The sequence below is a fragment of the Salpingoeca rosetta genome, assembly GCF_000188695.1.
Source record: "Salpingoeca rosetta unplaced genomic scaffold supercont1.6, whole genome shotgun sequence".
NCBI lineage: Eukaryota > Choanoflagellata > Craspedida > Salpingoecidae > Salpingoeca > Salpingoeca rosetta.
In genome coordinates, this window is record NW_004754928.1 from 1,303,306 (window position 1) to 1,321,787 (window position 18,482).

General features: G+C 55.9%; 8 protein-coding genes across 8 annotated transcripts in view; 3 read left to right on the forward strand and 5 right to left on the reverse strand.

The window, feature by feature from the left end:
- Positions 1 to 430: 430 nt before the first annotated feature.
- PTSG_02862 (uncharacterized protein) lies at positions 431 to 1,186 on the reverse strand (the record flags this gene model as incomplete). The annotated part of the gene is made up of 3 exons (XM_004996316.1): positions 431 to 602; positions 840 to 947; positions 1,047 to 1,186. 3 exons carry the CDS (start codon positions 1,184 to 1,186, stop codon positions 431 to 433), a joined length of 420 nt encoding a protein of 139 aa, XP_004996373.1.
- Positions 1,187 to 2,033: 847 nt separating this feature from the next.
- On the forward strand, positions 2,034 to 3,948 carry PTSG_02863 (uncharacterized protein; the record flags this gene model as incomplete). The annotated part of the gene is made up of 4 exons (XM_004996317.1): positions 2,034 to 2,058; positions 2,192 to 2,275; positions 2,398 to 3,114; positions 3,554 to 3,948. 4 exons carry the CDS (start codon positions 2,034 to 2,036, stop codon positions 3,946 to 3,948), a joined length of 1,221 nt encoding a protein of 406 aa, XP_004996374.1.
- A 320-nt stretch (positions 3,949 to 4,268) lies between these two features.
- Positions 4,269 to 6,020, reverse strand: PTSG_02864 (uncharacterized protein; the record flags this gene model as incomplete). Its single annotated transcript, XM_004996318.1, has 1 exon — positions 4,269 to 6,020. The coding sequence occupies one exon, from the start codon at positions 6,018 to 6,020 to the stop codon at positions 4,326 to 4,328; it is 1,695 nt and encodes a 564-aa protein (XP_004996375.1). The 3' UTR covers positions 4,269 to 4,325.
- Positions 6,021 to 6,661: 641 nt separating this feature from the next.
- Positions 6,662 to 7,897, reverse strand: PTSG_02865 (uncharacterized protein; the record flags this gene model as incomplete). The annotated part of the gene is made up of 1 exon (XM_004996319.1): positions 6,662 to 7,897. One exon carries the CDS (start codon positions 7,895 to 7,897, stop codon positions 6,662 to 6,664), a length of 1,236 nt encoding a protein of 411 aa, XP_004996376.1.
- Positions 7,898 to 8,613: 716 nt separating this feature from the next.
- Positions 8,614 to 11,167, reverse strand: PTSG_02866 (uncharacterized protein; the record flags this gene model as incomplete). Its single annotated transcript, XM_004996320.1, has 8 exons — positions 8,614 to 8,889; positions 8,955 to 9,045; positions 9,114 to 9,325; positions 9,361 to 9,838; positions 10,043 to 10,209; positions 10,347 to 10,524; positions 10,877 to 10,945; positions 11,100 to 11,167. 8 exons carry the CDS (start codon positions 11,165 to 11,167, stop codon positions 8,614 to 8,616), a joined length of 1,539 nt encoding a protein of 512 aa, XP_004996377.1.
- A 26-nt stretch (positions 11,168 to 11,193) lies between these two features.
- Positions 11,194 to 13,727, reverse strand: PTSG_02867 (uncharacterized protein; the record flags this gene model as incomplete). Its single annotated transcript, XM_004996321.1, has 8 exons — positions 11,194 to 11,316; positions 11,512 to 11,670; positions 12,043 to 12,280; positions 12,531 to 12,628; positions 12,808 to 12,974; positions 13,209 to 13,380; positions 13,427 to 13,533; positions 13,694 to 13,727. The coding sequence occupies 8 exons, from the start codon at positions 13,725 to 13,727 to the stop codon at positions 11,194 to 11,196; spliced, it is 1,098 nt and encodes a 365-aa protein (XP_004996378.1).
- A 606-nt stretch (positions 13,728 to 14,333) lies between these two features.
- PTSG_02868 (uncharacterized protein) lies at positions 14,334 to 16,345 on the forward strand (the record flags this gene model as incomplete). Its single annotated transcript, XM_004996322.1, has 2 exons — positions 14,334 to 14,810; positions 14,984 to 16,345. 2 exons carry the CDS (start codon positions 14,334 to 14,336, stop codon positions 16,343 to 16,345), a joined length of 1,839 nt encoding a protein of 612 aa, XP_004996379.1.
- Positions 16,346 to 16,970: 625 nt separating this feature from the next.
- The window catches only part of PTSG_02869 (uncharacterized protein), a 3,749-nt gene continuing 2,237 nt past the window's right edge, over positions 16,971 to 18,482 (forward strand). The window contains exons 1-3 of the mRNA XM_004996323.1: positions 16,971 to 17,484; positions 17,826 to 17,912; positions 18,167 to 18,366. Coding sequence (XP_004996380.1) covers positions 17,044 to 17,484; positions 17,826 to 17,912; positions 18,167 to 18,366 — 728 coding nt within the window. The 5' untranslated portion in view covers positions 16,971 to 17,043. The remainder of the gene's footprint in view (positions 17,485 to 17,825; positions 17,913 to 18,166; positions 18,367 to 18,482) is intronic.

Below are 18,482 nucleotides of genomic sequence, written 5' to 3' on the forward strand. Positions count from 1 at the left end.
GTGTGTGTGTGTGTGTGTGTGTGTGTGCAATGGCTGTCCCTTTGATTGAACCCGTGCATCCATGAGTGATTGTTGTGATGGAAATGGCGTGACTGGCGAAAGGCGATGCAGTTGGTTGTACATACACATTGGAGATGAACAGGGGCAAAGCAAACAACACAAAAAAGGGTGCTGGAATGATAATGCTGGGTGACGCAACAAGAAAGCGGAGAGCTGAGCACAAGACATGAGCGCACACGCATACACGCACAGAAACAGATGCAGATGCAACTGAAAGGGTGCAGGACGTGTTGTGCCAACAGTCACGTGCAGCAGAAGAAGGGGAAAGGCGCAGAAGGGTAATCGAATGATCCGTGCGCAGGGTGAGGGTGTCTTCAACAAGCTTTGAAATGTAGTTGCGATACGGCAAACAACATCGATATTGACCAGTTCAGCATCCTGGATCGATGACGAGCACAAACTCCGCGTTGGCGGGAGGAATGCAGTGGACAAGGCCATCATTCACAACAAGCAAGCACGCCTCCTGATGCTGGTCGTTGATGTTGCCGTTAGGGGTGCAAGCACGCCGCCAGACCACTGCACTGTAATCGCTGCGTGTGGAGCTGTGCCGATGGCAAGCATCGTCGTCGAATGATCTGCTGGGACATTGTTGATGAGGTCGTTGCCTGCTTGTGAGGTCGCCTCCCGCACCACGCTTCGTGGGATGCAGCAGTAGTGGATGATGCCATTTCTGGCTGGCGTGCCTCACCAGACAGCTGTGGTGGTGGTTCTTGAATCAATCGAGGATAGTGGATAGAGTGTCGTAGTCGCTGATAAGGGGCCCTGTCCTTGTTTGCAACCAGGGATGATTCAGCATGTAAATGAGGCCGTTGCTCGCTGGAACTGTGGTCGTTGCGTCGAACAGGGAGTGGATGGAAGGGATCGACGAAGGGCACAGATGCACGTCTCTGCGCACAGATCAAGTGGTTGTTGCTGTTTTTGTTGTCGGCCATTGCACCACCCATGCCACGTTGCCATATCCCGTGTGGTTTGCTGAGGTCACGCACGTCACTTGCTGCTTCAGCGTGTCACACGATGGTGCGTTGTCTATGAGGCGTCCTCGCCATTGGCTGATGGGTGCTCCTGCACCATATGTGCTCCATTCTCTGCTGCACTGGTGCAAGCACACGCTGTTGCTCATGTCCATCACGCCTGTTGACTGACTTGAGCCCATCAGTGGGATGGATGGTGTTGATGTGTTGATGTGTTGATGTGGAAGGGAAGGTGTCAACCTTGTGTCAACCAGAGCTGTGATCCTGCCCATCAACCACCTCGCTCGTTTTCTCTTGCACAACACATGGTCCTGCCACCACTGTGGTGCACCTGTCTGTGTCTGTGGCAAGAGCCATCAGTGCAGCAAACGAGCAAGAAGGCGAAGAAGCACACAGATGGCGTCCACATGCGTCGCAAGCAAGCGACAGAGCGAGCATGCACTGGCTGGCTTGTTGCGGCAGTGGAGAGTGTGTGCGACAACACAATAACTGTTGTGTGTATTGTGTATTGTTTTCGTTTTCTTTGTGCTGCAGGGCGGGAAAGTGCTTCCAAATCGGGGGGCAGGTGTTGCCAGAAACGCAAGGATTTTCCTTCTCTGTCAACATGGCAAGCAAAGAAGGAAACAAACAGTGTGGTGCGTTTTGTCAATGTGAGCGCCACTCTTTTCGCCAACAAGAAGCAAAGGACAGAAAGCAAAAGGAAAGAAAACGAGCAAGCACACTGCGTGGATGGTTTGTGGATGCGAGAGTGGATGCGATCACAAAGAAGGCCTTCCTCGCGTGCACGCAAGCCAGCCAGCAAGCACTTCGTCGTGGTTGTGGTGCAACAAGAAGGACACCTGCTGCGCGTGTGTTATTGATCTGTTGCACAAGCAGTGGCAGCCACTCCACGATGCAGTGGGCAATGGAACCGTGCTCTTTGTGTCGCACACACACATGACGGTTCAAGAAGATGACACGTGCTGGACGTGTTCAGCGTGCTGTTGCTTTGAGAGTTTGCACATGAAGAAGGAGCAGGCAGCGCAAGGTAACAGCAATGTGTGCGTAGAAAGACAGTGTGTTGCAAAACACTCTACTCACTCCACTGACTGCTCCCACCAACCACTGCCTTGCAATCCGATCTGACCACCTTTCACACCACCCTGCTGCTACCATATCAGGAAGCATCTGCCACAAGAACCAACCCCCTCCCCGACTCTCATGCAAGCGCCTGCTCAACGCTCGACCTCCAAAGCGCTCACAATGTAAGCCGGCTGCAGTCACGTCCCCGTTCATCACTTCAATTCGTCCTCGATCACTCGCATGCGCACGCTCATGCACGCACACAAACGCACACATGTGACATTGCCACCACCACCACCTGCAGTCACACAGCGTGGGCGGCCGCAGGAGAGCAGACTGGGGATGAGCGTGGTTGAAGTGCCAAAGGAGGAGGGCAAAACAGCTCGTGCACGAAGCAGAGGACATGGCAGAGGGTACATCCATCCTCAGCAATCACACCAGCGCCACCACAATGAACGCGGCACCACTGCTGCAACCACTGCTTGGGGCGGCATCAGGCCCATTCCCACCAGCATTGCCTGCGCCTGTACATGGGCCAGCAGCGCCACCGTCTCTAACGCATGCCATGGTGCCGACATTGTCAACAACACCAGTCATCACAAGCACATTGCCGCCGCTGCAGCGGGATTGCAGTGCAGCCGCCAAAATGTCGACCTCATCCGCAGCAACGGCAACGACAGCAACAACAGCTGTGATGGCAGCAGAAGCAGCGGCAGCAGTAGGGCTTGTCCACCTTCCTTTCCTAACACGGTGCCACCGTTACCTCATGTCTGCGGCGACGGCTACAGCGACAGCGCCACGGCCGTTCAGGGGCACCCTTCTGTCGCGGACTCCCTTGATGGCATCACCATCATCCTCATCGTCGTCTTCTTCACCCCATCACAGTCATCAACAACAGCGGCAGAAGCAGCAACACCAGCAGCACCACCGGCGAGCACTGCTACACCACCAGTATCGCTCTCGGCATATGCAGCGCTTGCAGACGGGCAGCTGGGGACGGATGAGATTCGCTCGGCTGTCGGTAAGCAATACACACACCAGTGTGTTGTGGTTGTGGAGTCCAGCGCATGCTCGATGACACGCGTCGTGTGAGCTCACTCCTTTGTGTGTGTGTGTGTGTGTGTGTGTGTGTGTGTGTGTGTGTGTGTGTGTGTGTGTGTGTGTGTGTGTGTGTGTGTGTGTGTGCATGATTGAACGGGCTTTTGAATCCAAGCGCGCTTCGGGGGCAGCGACGACGATGCTCGCAAACATGGCCGGTTCAAAGTAGCAGACAGGCTGTGTGTGTCTGTGTCTGTGTCTGTCTGTGCGTGCGTATCTGTGTGTGTGTGTGTGGTGTGTGTGTGTCTGGCTGTCTGTGTGTGTGAATCGCCGCGCATGTGTACGCATGCACTTCGTCTCCTTCACTTCCCTCATTCCCTCACGTCCTCTCCCGCGACGCACGCGCCTGCACTTGCAAACAGCTATGGCGCATTCCTTTCCTGCGCCATACGACGGCACGGTGTACGTGGCAGACTCATCAACGCAGTCTTCCACCGAGGAACAGACAGCGGTGCCTGGGCCACCAGCCGCGCAAGCTGTACAACACCGAGGCAGACGCACGCCGTGCACCTCAGGGGATGTGCCACAGCAGCAAGACGGCGTGTCGTGTGGCCTGTTTGCGCTGGCTTACGCCACACTGCCGGCTGCTGGCCTGCATCCGCTCGACTTGAACTGCGTCAGCATGACGGCACACCAGCTGCGCACGTGGTACTTTCAGTGCGTGGCTGATCGGGAGGCAGACGTTGTGGAGCTGCTGCTCATGAAGCTGCTGCAAGGGGCACAAGTCAGCCCTCCTTGGCTGGTACTATCTGTGTGAATGTGTGGATGGGCACCTGTCACGTGCACATCACTGTTCCCTTGTGGCTTACTCTCCCCATCCTGCTTGTGCTCCAAGACATGGACTGACTCATGAGACTGCGTAATTCCTTGTGCGGGACCAGTACACTACAACCTCACATCTTGCATATGCTGCCAACCGAACGAATACATCATCAAAGAAGCAGCTGCCGCTGTTGTAACACTCCGAATCATGATGTGAACAAACGAGAGCGAGCAAGTGCTCGACACGCACGCACGCACGCACGCGCACACACACAGACACAGACACACAGACACAGACACACACACACACACACACACACACACACACACACACACACACACACACACAACACTGCTCCCTTCGCAAGCTGCTCAGGCCTTCGTGCAGCCTGGGTCGATGACAAGCAGCGAAAATGTCAAACAAGGTGGGGCATAAATCAGGCCATTGGTCGCCTGAACGCCATCCCACCACTTACAGTCTGATGACCCCAAACCGCTCGTTGGTAAGGTGTTGAAGGAGTTGTCGTTGGTGTTGATGACGAGAATGTTGGCTGCTTTGTATGGAATACACACAATGCGGCCATCTTCCAGGAGCACGCCTCCTCTCCATTTGTCTCCTCCAGATGACAACCCAGACACCAGGGTGCGCTCATTGGTGCGGGGGTCGATCACCATCACACTTCCTGCCTCGTAAGGAACGCCGTAAATCAGGCCGTTGGGCGCAAGCACGGTGCCGGCCCACTTATCGCCGATCCCAAACCCAGTGATGCTCTTCGTGTTTGCAGATTTCCCAACAGGATCGATGATCAAGACGCTCTGTGCGGCGTATGGGATGCTGTAGATGTGCCCATTTGTCGCCTGGGCTCCGCCATACCACTTGCAACAACCGGTTCCGAACCCGGTGATGCTCGTAGTATCAGTCGCGTTTGCCTGTGTATCAATGAACAGCACTGAGGAAGACGACCACGGTATTGCCACGATGACGGTGCCATTGTCCACGGCCAAGCCAGTCACCCACTTGTTGCCCAGTGAGGGTAGATCGGACATGGACGTTGTGTCAGTGGCATTTGTGCTTGGGTCGAGAACAAACACAGAAGAGCCATCACGAGGGAAGCCGTAGATCTTGCCTTGTGCATCCGACGCCCATCCACACCACTTGCGACGATTATCATCCGGGTCAAGGGTCAGAGACGTTGTGTCAAGGGTGTGAGTGACTGGGTCTAGCACCAGTACACTCGTGCCTTTGCTCGGTATACCGTACACGAGGCCCGTATGTGCCACAGCAAGTGTGAGCCACTGACTGCCGAAACTTGCAACATTCGCCAATGTGGTTCTATCTGCGTATGGCCGCCTCAAGAAGCAGGTCATGGCTTGCAGTGCCTCGATGGTGCTCTGCTGTGCCTCGATGGTGCTCTGCTGTGCGACGTTTGTGCTGTGCTCCTCATTGATCAGGCTGAGCTGTGCCTCGATGGTGCTCTGCTGTGCCTGGATGGTGCTCTGCTGTGCCTGGATGGTGCTCTGCTGTGCGACGTTTGTGCTGTGCTCCTCATTGATGGTAGTCTGCTGTGCCTCGATGGCGCTCTGCTGTGCGACGTTTGTACTGTGCTCCTCATTGATGGTAGTCTGCTGTGCCTCGATGGCGCTCTGCTGTGCGACGTTTGTACTGTGCTCCTCATTGATGGTAGTCTGCTGTGCCTCGATGGCGCTCTGCTGTGCGACGTTTGTACTGTGCTCCTCATTGATGGTGCTCTGCTGTGCCTCGATGGTGCTCTGCTGTGCGACGTTTGTGCTGTGCTCCTCATTGATCAGGCTGAGCTGTGCCTCGATGGTGCTCTGCTGTGCGACGTTTGTGCTGTATTGTGTCTCAATCAGCGCTTGTTGTCTCAACAGCATGCCAGTCACATCCACTCCATTCACGTGCACCGGTTGCTGCAACGGGTCTGTCGTGTTGATATGAAACGCGCCCGTCGAGTCTTCCTCCATAACCACCTCCGCCACGCAGGCAGCGCTTGAAAGCCACAGATACAACACCAGGACAAGAAGTGTCCTTCTGAGTCCAATGCTCATTGCTCCAGCGAAATCACGAGAACAACGGTGTCCCACTGTCACTTGCATGGCCGCTTGCCGTGTGGAGGTAGGGATGGGAACGTTTAGGTGGGAAGCACAGTTGCACGCCTTCATCTCCGCAGCTTTTGTTGCTGGCTTGTAGAGTTGCGTTGTGGAAGCCTCATAGGATGCCACACGACAAACGCAACACGCGAGGCCGTTTTGCGTGTTGGAAAAATCTTCTCCACTTCCAGTCGTCCAATGTGCATCGTAAGTCTGCAGTCGCCATCACGAAGCACCACCACGACCACCACCTTCCTACCTTCAATCTGTGTCAACAGAACAACACAAGTACATCAAAACGACACACGTAAGCTGTGCACAGCATCTGATATACTGTCTGGTTTCTCAATGTTATGTTGTTCATCGTGACGGTGCCAACACTGCCTTTTGAGTCTTGGAGTCTGTGATGTACGAGTTCATAGTTCATCAACACAAATAAAGCAGACAAGACGACACAGAACAAGCGGAGGAAGAGGAGGAGTATTGGGGGAATGCGTGCTGCGGAGTCCCACAAGCAACCCAAGAATGAAGACGCAATCAACAAAGGGGGGGGGGAGTGAGATCATGCAAGCAAGAATACACGCCAAGGGATACAAATGTTAACATCCTGGGTCGATGACGAGGACGCTGTCCGCATGGTACGGAATGCCGTAGATGAGACCATTGGTGGCCATGACACCATCGTACCACTTACCAGTTGCATCAGACAAGCCGCCAATTCTAGTGGCGGGATTGATAATGAGCACGGATGTGGATGAGTGTGGGATGCCAACGATCTTGCCATTTGCTGCAAGAAAGCCGCCAATCCACTTATCGACACCGCCCAGGCCCGTGATAGTTGTGGTATCAGCAGTATTGCTGGCCGGGTTGATGATGAGGACGGAGGTGGCATGACGGGGAATGCCGTAAATGAGGCCGTTGGGAGCGAGAACACCACCGTACCACTTGTGATAGCCATTACCGACATCAGTTATGGAAGTAGTATCAGCTGTGTTTGTGGCAGGGTCAATGATGAGGACCGAGGGCGAATGACTTGGCATGCAATAGATGAGGCCATTGCTTGCCTGCACGCCCCCGTACCACTTGTCCGCGCCTCCCGCAAAACCACCAATAGACGAGGTGTCGGCCGTATTTGTGTCGGGATCGATGATGAGTACGGAAGGGGAGGAGCCTGGGATGCCGTAGATAAGGCCATTGCTGGCAAGGACACCACTAAACCACTTCCCGCTGTTGCTGCCTAGACCGGCGATTGTAGTCGTATCTGCTGTCTTGGAGTCTGGTCTGATGATGAGAACAGCATCAGCTGTGCTGGGGAAGCCGTAAATGAGACCATTCGGTGCCAACACGCCGCCTCCCCATTTGGTACCGGTCCCAAGCCCGTTGATGGTAGTTGTGTCAACGCTGTTGGTGGTCGGGTTGATAATGAGAACAGACGGAGAGTTATAGGGAATGCCAAAGATGAGGCCGTTAGAAGCCTGCACGCCGCCAATCCACTTCCACTTTGAGACAGCAGTGGGATACCCGCTGATACTGGTGCTGTCGGCTTGCGGCGTGCGCAAGAGACATGTGGTAGCTCGCAGCTCTTCAATCACCATTTGCTGCCTCTGCACAAGCTGAAACATCTGCCCGACATCCACGCCATTCACAAAGACGGGTGCGGCCCTGGGGTCGCTGGTGTTGATGTGCAGCGCGCCATACTCGTCCTCTTCCATCACCACCTCCCCACACACGCGTGCAACGACTACCAGCACCAGCAACAGCATGGCAAATCCGAATTGCGCAGTGTGCTTGCACATCGCACCAACCCTAGCTTGCTGAGGGCGCGGTCGAACCATCGTCGCGTGGTTTTGTTAGTTTTGGGCACCACCCACTTGCCTCAAATGTTTTCGGTTGATTGTTTGTCATTTGCAGCAACAACAACAGCAGTAACTGGAACGACGTCCACCCGGCTACGATGCTGATGCCGAGGACGAGCAGAGCAGGAAGTGGCGCATGTCGAAGCAGATGGGCCAGGATCATGCCCTGGCTGGAACGGGTGCAGGTAGAACCGCAGTGGAAAGGAACGTGTGTGTGTGCTGGGAAGGGTGCGTGCTGGGAAGGGTGCGCGGTGGGAACAGCACGTACCACGCACCACAAACACTGACGCCGCATCCGTCACGTCCAACCAGCCGCGACTGCCGTACCTTCTGAACCATGTCCACAACCAGCCAGCTCATCCAGCACCAGCATGATCACCACCGACTTGTTGTCACCAACTCCCAGCAGCAGCTGGGCCACGTCCTTGCCACTGCTGTGACGAAGGCGACGGTGATCAAGTACCACGCCGCCTCCCACAGGAACTGGCGCTGACGCGAACAATGAAGCTGCCAAACAGTTCCGCATCGCCCGTCGACTGGACACATTCACAAAGCCAGCAGCACGCACAAGTGGCACCACGCACGCCCCAGCGTCCTCAACTTTGGCCAGTTCACCAGACAACTTCAGCAGCTTGTGCCGACACGCGCGGCTGCGCATCTCGCTGATGAATGTCCTGTCTGACTCAATGAGGCAATCATGCCCGCTGCTGGTGGTTGTACTGCTTGTCGGCGGTGGAGGTCGCAAGCGCAAGCTCGCATGGAAACGTGCACACCAGCAAAATGATGTCTGCTACGAGGGTGTGCGTCAGGGACGACACGGCTTGACCAGGGCTTCCCTGCCAGGGCTTGTTCCCCGAGGTTGATGGCCTCACACACCTTGTCCACGACGCACTGCTCTGTGCTGCAGTCGAGCCAGGACACGCTGGTGGAGGTGCTGAAGATGGCACGGAGTGCGGGCGTGGCTGGCCTTGCTGGCCGTAAACGACAACAGAGACGGAGGCGTGTCTGTCCGTGCATCCTCGACGGCGGCGCTCACGATGGCAGCGAACATGCGCACGGCTCGCTGCAGCTTAGCAACGCTGCCCACGTCAATTCGACGGGAGGTGATTGGCAGCTCAGGGCACAGCCTCGACGTGGTGGGTGACAAGCGCAACGGCGCCAAGCATCGTGCCTTGGGTCAAACTAGATGGCCAACAGGGCGGATCTCGACGGCCGTGGTGTTGGCCTTGTTGAAGCTGGGCACACCGTACGCAGCCGGCACCGCGAAGCTCGGCCATACAGGAGCACGTGCTTTGCGTCGCGTGTTGATGCGGCTGATTCAAAGCTGGCACTGGCCGGCGTGGTGCTGTGTAATGGCTGCCAGCCTCGCGTGCTCCACTGCACAATGACAACACTTGTCATGTTCCACTGCTCCAGGGTGTACGCGATCAGGACACGCTCACCATCGCAGGGCTGGTGCACACCCCCGCTGTTGCCGCTAATCGATCGTGCTGGCCACCAAACGGAGGGCGGCAGAGCGGCCACACGACAAGGGCTTGTCCGAGTCCCAAACACTGTGCGCCAGCGTACCCGGCAGCGACCAGGAGCACTCTGCTGCAAGGGGGCTGTGGATCAGGGGACACACGCAGCGAAGAAGAGGAGGAGGTCGGGCTGAGGAGGAGGTCAGGCTGTACACCGCCAAAATGCCGGCCTTCCGGCACAAGCAGGTGCTGCTCTCCGCTCGCAGACACGCTGATGGTGCCGATGAAGCCATGGCCCTCGCCAAAATGATGCCACAGGACCACAGAAGAAGCTGACGAAGTGGCGGCTGTTGCGATGGATTGGATCTCCGAGACGTGGACGCTGGTGATTTGGCGGATCGTGTGCACTCCGTCGTCGGGGTCGCTGGAGGGGTGGCCACTCGCCACGACCAGTGGATGGCTGCAGCCGCAAAGCCGCGAACGTCAGCGGAGTTGCTCAAAGAGACAACAGCAGCGCACGCGTTGCTGTGTCCACCACCTGCACCACACGGCCCAGATGAACGTTGTAGTGGAGGAGGCGCACGGTCGCATGCAACAGGTGCATGGCCAGCAAACACATCCAGCAAGCAGGTTGTCCTTGATCATCAGAACGATGTCCGCTGACTCAATGTTGATGCCGTCGCCAACTATTGCCACCACCTCGCCCTTTCGCCTGCAGCTCCTGCACGCTGCTGCGAGCACGGTGTCGATGCCAACCTCTGCCCCCCCCCCCAATGGACCGCGCAGTGCCCTCGTTGTCGCCCGTGTGAGCATGACCATGGTCAGGCCATGCTGGCGCAGCAGGCGCGCCACCCTCTTCGCCGTTGGGGCTTGCACATGTCAGCGAGACCCCGCGTAGCCCAGGCAGAAGCTTGTCGTCTGCCGAGCATGCAACAGCCGTGTAGCCACGCGTCTCCTCATCTTCGTACATCGGCTGCCGCTACTTGCCGCTGATGGCGTGGGATTGCCAACATCACAATGGGCATGCCAATGACGATGGGCATGCCAATTACAATGGGCATGCCATCCACGGTTGCTGAGATGCCCCGACCAGAGACCGTCTTGAAGTCCGTTGCAAGAGACAGCGTCTTCGTGCGCCACAGTTGTCTGGCCCAGGGCATGTTCGCAGTTTGCCTCTACAGCCGCCACCAGCTTCAACAGAGCGATCTCCTCCGTCCACGTGTCATCAACGCCGAGCACGTGCACACATGACTTTTGGCGATCCAACCGTCAGCGTTCTCGTCTTGTCAAGCACGGCCTGTGGGGAGGGTGTATGGAGGTGGGGATTGAGAGAGAGAGAGAGAGTGTGTGTGTGTGTGTGTAAGGGTGTGTGGGCATGGAGGTGTGAGTGAGTGGGTGTGTTAGTGTTTTCTAACCACGACTCGCGAGCACCAGTACGAAGCACCACACACAAACACAGACACAGACACACAGACACACACACACACACACACCGAACGTGAGATCCAATGTGTCAGCGGCACCCGAGGTCAGCGGCGCAACCTGCACACCGACAGCAACACGATGCCTGACACAAAGCGCCCCACCAGCTTGCCAGGCAAAGAAAAGGAGATGAAGGAAAGGAGAGAGGGTGAGCGGGTATGTGTGAGAGTGGAAACGTCTGCAGAAACATTGACAGGTACGTGTGAAAGGGAGGATATGGCGTGTTGTTTCCACCACACCTCTGCTGCGTGGGCGCCTTTGACAGCTGTGCATTCTCGTTGTCAACATGTGTGGCCTCCAAGATCATGCACCATGGTGCCGCCCATACGACAATTACGCCTTTGGAGACGAGACGAGTGTTGATGTGCCCGTGATCACGGCCTCGTCCATTTCACCTGCACCATCCAGCACGCGTGCATCCATCCATTTCACAGGCACTTTGCCACCGGCCACCACCTACATCCAAGAACGTGAGGAAGGGTGAGCGAGATGTGACGACAGTGCATATCAGGCGGCTGCTACAACCACAGCTGAGGTTGCAACAACTGCCACACATTGCTGCTGCTGCTGCTACAATCAACCACCCGCCATCACCCACCACCACATGTAAGCACCACCACCAACTCCAACACCCACCCCCTCATCACGCACCTTCAGGTTGTCGCCGCGCTGCACGAGCTCGGTGTCAATTCGCTCCTCCATGCGATTGCCTTTGACTATACCTTCCTTCAGCAGGCTGGAGATGTTGCCTTTGGCGAGGTGTTCGATGTACGCCCGAGCGATACAAAGGTGAAGAGGGGGAATGCCGGTCTCCAAAGAAGAGGTCGCCACCACAAGTCAAGAGGCGGCGGCAACAATGAGTATCACCATGCAGCCCTGTGGTGGATTTGTAATAACGCCAGAGCAAGTGCGTGTGGATCAGCAGCACGTGTGCACGCGACACGCTAGCAAAGAAGGCACGTGTAACGCTCTCTTGTTCACTGCAGTGGTGGACGTGAAGAGAACGCGCGGAAGTGGTCGCAACAAACCACACACATACAAGCACACTCACACACGCACACAAAAAACACACACACACACACACACACACACACACACACACACACACACACACACACACACACACACACACACACACACACACACACACACACACACACACACACACACACACACACACACCACATTCATGTTGGCAGCACCGTGCATGGTGGACCGCACCGCGGAGAGGAGAAACGGCTGACCGGGAAATGAAGGCGACCACGCCCAGCAGCATGAGGATGAGGTGAAGCGTCGCGACATGCCGTCGATCATGCGCGCATCCCAGGAGTCCGGCCGCACGCAGCCACGATGATGGACGCGACGAAGAAACACGGTGGCACACACGATGAAGGTGATGGGGCAGAAGCGGATCTCGCTCCTGTGGGTGGTGGTGCTTCGTGCTCCAGCTCCCTCGCGTACCCGGCATCCTTCAGCGCGCTGCAGTCACAAATGGGTGTTGTGTGAAGTGCATGACATAGGGCATTCTTTTGTAAGTGGTGATGGGTAGCAAGAAGGTGTTGCAGCAAGGACAGACACAGAGTCAGTTGGAGGGATTCGGTTGGAGGGGGAAGCAGAGAAGAAGCAAGACGAAGCGACACGTACAAGTGCAAACACACACACACACACACAAACACACACACACGTACGCGATGATGTCGCGTGGCTCCGTTGCGTAGGTCTCGTGTTTGACTTCCACACGGCGCAACGCATCATCAACATGCACCATCTGAACACCGGGCAGGCAGGGCCCTCAGCATTGCCTGTCATGCGTGTCCAACAGGAGCAACAGCGGCAGCAGGAGGGTGATAGGTTGAAGTGGAAAGCAGGCATGCGTGCATACAAGCAACCACTCGTGCATGCAAGCCAAAGAGACAAGCAGAGATGCAGTGCCGCGCACGTGCATACCACGAAGCTGACATACGTCATGCCTTGTGCTGGTGTGTGCGTTTCTTTGTGGGCCTTTGTATCCGCCCACCTCGCCGATGCTGGCGATGATGCCTGCAGGGCTTCACCGGCGCGGTGCCAGCGAGCAGGCCCACACGACACGTTGTTGTGCATGCCGCGCATGCGCCCTCAATGTTGGACACGCACAAGGCGCTCGACATGCCTGTAGTGCAGCGCAGCGGTAGATGCAGTGTGTACGAGCGACAATTGTGTGTGGAAGTGAGGTGCTGAAGTAAGGACACACACACACACACACAGAGCACACACACACACACACACAGACACACAGGCACAGCACACACACAGACACACACACACACACACACACATCACACACACACACACACACACAGTGCATGCACGCACCCCAAAGGCGTGAGCAGCTGTGCTGGGGTGCGGTGATGGCTTTCCGAAGAGTGTCGGCAACAGCATCTTGGCGGTTGTCGAGGACGCCGGTTCTTTCTTGTCAGGTGTGCTCAAAGCTGAAGTGGAGGACGTGGACACCTCATCAACAGCCTGCTGCTCTTCACGCTGCTGTGGCGGTGAGACGATTTCAACGGAGTACCCGCCCCTCGCGTACAATGTCTGCCAGCTCATCGGGAGACACAACTGCAAGCTGTTCGACAGCAACCGCCTTGTCATTGATCATGAGTGTGGTCTTGATCACCGTTGGCCCCCACACTGTTGCTGTCGCATACGATGGCCGCAATGCTCTGAGCACACGAGCCACATGTCATGGTGGGCTGTGGGACTGCCATGGTTGTTGTTGTTGCGGTGGTGGTGGTGGAGCCAAGTGGCCACATGCAGCAGCAGCAGATTCGCGTTGTTCTTCTGCTCCTCCATCCACCGTCTGGCAAGGACAGCTGGCCCACACTGGACATCGCACATGCTTGCAGTTGTCTTGGCGAAGGAGAAGCGCCATCAGAGGTGGCGCTGCGCGCATGCATGCTGGTGCCAACCAGACGGAGGGAGGAAAGGCACACTTATGATGACACCGGCAGCAGTGGCTGGGGAGTGTCTTGGAGAGAGAGGGACAGCTGCATCACGTGCGTGCATCAGGTGCACCTGTGTGTGTCCTTGTCTGCATGGACCTATGGACGCTATGTTCACAGAGGCACGAGGCAGCGTGGAGAAGGTGGTGGAGGGGGGAGGACGAGAGCGTCACGACGTCAGACACGACGCAAGACACGAGAGGAGGTCAGGTGCACCAACACAGGCTGAGCACGTGTCATTGGTTGGAAACACATCACACTATCTGTCACTGTCAATCATTGCCATCATCATCGAAGCTGATTGATTGTGATTAATTTTTGTTTTTTTCGTGTGTTTGGTGTGAGGACTGCGAGGGGGCGTGGCGAGCTTGGGCCCGTTCCAAGCAACGGTGGTTGGCGAAACGAAGAAGAGCTGGTGGAGGAGCGTTTCTGTGTCATTTCCACACCTCTCTACTCTTGCGTTTTGGTTTTCACCAAGCTACCAAGAGCCAAGCAATGTTCCGCTGTTGCCACAAGCCCACAGCGACGGTGCCAGTCGCCGCCCATGACGCCGCCGCCTTTGACATCTTCATCTCGCTTCGCTTCAGCGAGGCACGAAACGCGGGGAAGGCGCTCCAGCGAGCGCTCGAGGCAAGGGGGCTGAAGGTGTTTCTGTGTGAGGTTCCTCCAGGCTCGAACATTGCCAAGGTTGTGATTCGAGCGCTGCATGGGTGCCGCATGGCGGTGATCCTTGGCACGCGTACGTATGGCAAAGAGACGGACAGCAGCTTCAGCACATTTGACGAGCTTCAGTACATTGTTGATCGAAGGAAGCCGTTCTTCCTTGTGAAGATGTGCGACGACTTTGAAGAGCCTGAGGCGCAATTTCACCTGAGGAGCAACGTGGCATATTTCGCTTGGACGCCCAAAAACGAGGATACAAACATCAGCGTGCCTCCGCCGCTGGTTGATGACATTGTTGGCAAGTTGAAGGTGAGAGCCTGCATATGCGATGGTGCGAGTATGGACCAAGCATGCGCTCGTGTTTGCATTCGAAGCAACGTTTTCGTGTGTGTTTGGGCCGCTCATGAGTTGTGCCTGTGTGCTGTTGTCCTGTTGTTGACTCACATACAACACACTGTCTTCCTTCGCTTGCTTCTGGGTAGGAGCAGACCCCCAACACCCTGACCAACGCATCAGGCCAGCAACTGGCTGCCACAACTTCGTTCGACAGCCCACTTTCTGTCTCTGAACCGCCGTTCAGCCCAGGACGCGAGGATGCGAAGATGTTTGCCATGGAAGTTGGTCATGAGCCATTGACTGTCAAGCGCGGTTGTAACTGGAAACGGGCGTTGCGCACGGCGTTGGCGGTTGCCATTGTGGTTGGCGTTGCCGTGGCTGTTCCAATCACGGTGCTGTCTGGAGGTAGCGGGAACGGTCCCGACGGGCCTGGAGGAGGTCCCGACGGGCCTGAAGGAGGCCCCGGAGGGAACATGAGCAACGCGTCCCTTCCAACAACCACCAGCTTGCCGACTACAATCAACGGTACCACAAAGGCGACTTTGGCTGCAGCCGGAACTGGAACGTTTGGTCAGCTTGGGCCAACAGCAGACAAGTGGCTTGGCGGCGTGCTGGCAAGCAACGGGCTGATCTATGCCGCGCCTTGGTACTCGCCTTCCGTGCTCATCATCAACCCCAGCACCAACACCGTCGACACCACCACCATCTCGGGACTTGGAACGGATCCAGCCAAGTGGGCTGGTGGGGTGATGGCACACAACGGCCTCGTTTACATGTTCCCTTCAAACAGGCAGTCGATGCTCATCATCGACCCAGACACCAATGCGGTTGACATCACGAGCATCCACTCACTTGGCTCGACGAGCAACAAGTGGTATAGTGGCGTTGTGGCCAGCAACCAACTCATCTTCGGCATCCCGTTGTATGCCACGTATGTGCTGATAATTGATCCGAAAACCAGCACCGCCGACATCACGACGATGGCAGGACTGTCGAGCGGGACGCACAAATGGTATGGTGGCGTGCAGGCAGACAATGACCTCATCTACTGCATCCCCGTGAAAGCTTCTTCTGTTCTTATCATCAACCCAGGGTCCTTGACGATGGACCTCACGACCATCAGTGACCTCAGTTCCACAGGCAGCAAGTGGTATGGTGGTGTGCTGGCAGAGAATGGCTTCATCTACACCATCCCAGCCTACTCAGCGACGATACTCGTCATCGACCCAGCCACAAACGCGACCAACGAGCTTGTTGTTGCACCCGCACCAGGCTCCTTGAAGTGGAATGGCGGTGTGCTCGCACCCAACGGCAACATCATTGGCATCCCGCACGACTCTCAATCAGTCCTTGTCCTTGATCCAACAACTAACACCACCGACACAACAACCATCAGCAATCTTCATGGCTCTGCCAAGTGGCTAGATGGTGTGCTTGCTCCAAACGGCCTCATCTACGGCATTCCACATGATGCTGAGTCCGTCCTCGTCATCGATCCCGGCTGCTGACGCATGTTTGTGCGTGTGTGTGTTTGTGGTGTTTTTGTGTGTGTGTGTGTGTGTGTGTGTGTGTGTGTGTGTGTGTGTGTGTGTGCTTGCGTTTGATTGCTTCTCGAAAGCATGTGAGTGCTTCTGTTTGGTGCTGGGCCGGCCGCCCTTTGTGTTTGTTCCTCCTGCCTTTGTGCGGTCCTTTTCCGCCGCTGCGCCGCACCTCGTTCATTTCCCACCGTGCAAGCACGTGTTGTGTATGCTCTGTTATGTATGCTTGATTCGTTTATCAAGTGTACAGAAATGCACCCTGCCACCAATCTCAAATGCACTCACGTGCTCCAGCAAGTGCAGGGAGAGCAAGTGACAAGAATGAGTCACCATTCATGTTAACAGACCACAAGCATAAAGGGCACAACAAGCAAGCAACGTGTGAAGCAAACATAACCTTTATGTGAACGACGCACACACACACACACACACACACTCACACACACACACACACACACACACACTCCCACACTCACACACACACCACACAGAGCACGTTGTTTTCTCACAGTCTGTTTTTCCACAATGCATCCCAACGCGACCATTCGCCAGTCCTTGAAGCTCCTGGTTGAGCGAGCGCGTTCCAAGCTGCATGGGAAGATGCGTGACATTCACGGGTGGTGGCGAACGCGAAAAGGTGCCTGCCACACAAAAGGACAGCACACCACATGATGAAGAGACGGCAGCCTGACATGCCTTGCCGCCCCTGCCGCTTGCCTCGCCGCTTGCAGGTGCTGCTGCTTGCGTTGCTGGTTGTTGCAGCAGCTGCAGGGAGCGGTGCACACGCCAGCATCCACAGGAGGCGACGAGGGCCATCGTGGCCATCACCGCCAGCAGCGTTCAAGGATGTGACCAGCGCGATCCGGCGAGGCTGGAGCACGAGGCCACCCAACGTGCCCTCGCAGTACTTTGTAGAGAAGAAGACAACCAACGATGGCGGCGTCCTGTTTGTGTACACGCACAGCAAGGGTGTGGGGAGCGCTGCAAGCGTTAGTAGCGGTGCAAGTGGCAGCGGTAACGAGGGTGGCCACGGCGACGATTCGGCGCTACCACCCTGCGATGTCTCTGCCGTCATTAGCTATCGCGAGCGCATCGATCCAATCCACCAGGTGACGTGTGTGTGTTTTGTATGTATGTATGTATGTATGTATGTATGTATGTATGTATGTATGTATGTATGTATGTATGTATGTATGTATGTATGTATGTATGTATGTATGTATGTATGTATGTGTGTGTGTGTGTGTGTGTGTGTGTGTGTGTATGTATGTATGTATGTATGTATGTATGTATGTATGTATGTATGTATGTATGTATGTATGTATGTATGTATGTATGTATGTATGTATGTATGTATGTATGTATGTATGTGCGCGCTTTTACCCTCCGCGGTGGGCGTGTCGTCTTGTGATGTACCATTGACCGTCCACCGGTCCTGTTGCCAACGCAGATTGTACAAACACGGCTGCGCCAGAAGGGCGTGTGCCATTTCCACCTCGTCGTTGTCCTGTGGGACGTGGCATGGACCAAGCATCAGGTAACTTTTCGAGATGAAACCATGGATGCAATTGTGCATGTGAGTGTATGTGTGTGTGTGTGTGTGTGCGTGTCTGTGTGTCTGTGTGTGTGTGTGTGTGTGTGTGTGTGTGTGTGTGTGTGTCTGTGTGTCTGTGTGTGTGTGTGTGTGTGTGTGTGCGCGCGGTTGACCTTGTTTGCAGCAACCATCAAACACACGACACTTACAACCGCCCCCTACCTGATCACCCAACACCCGCTTCATGTGCTCGGCAGGTCGAGGAGTATGTTCGTGTCCTGAAGACGCGACCGCGAACGACGCTACTGATCCATCGTGGATCGTTGACGTGCTACATGTGCCTGCGCAACATGGCACTGCCGTACATCGCCTCCTCCAAATACACCCTCTGGGCAGACCACGGCACCCTATGGAAGGACAAGTACGTTGCGTTGTGTGTTTGTACAAGTGTGTGTGCGTTTGCATTGTGTGCCTGTGTTTGCATGTTTCACACCCGCTTCTTGTTCTTTAACTCCCCGCCCCACACGTGAACAACTCCCGCCTTCCCCCCCCCCCCACACACACATTAGCATG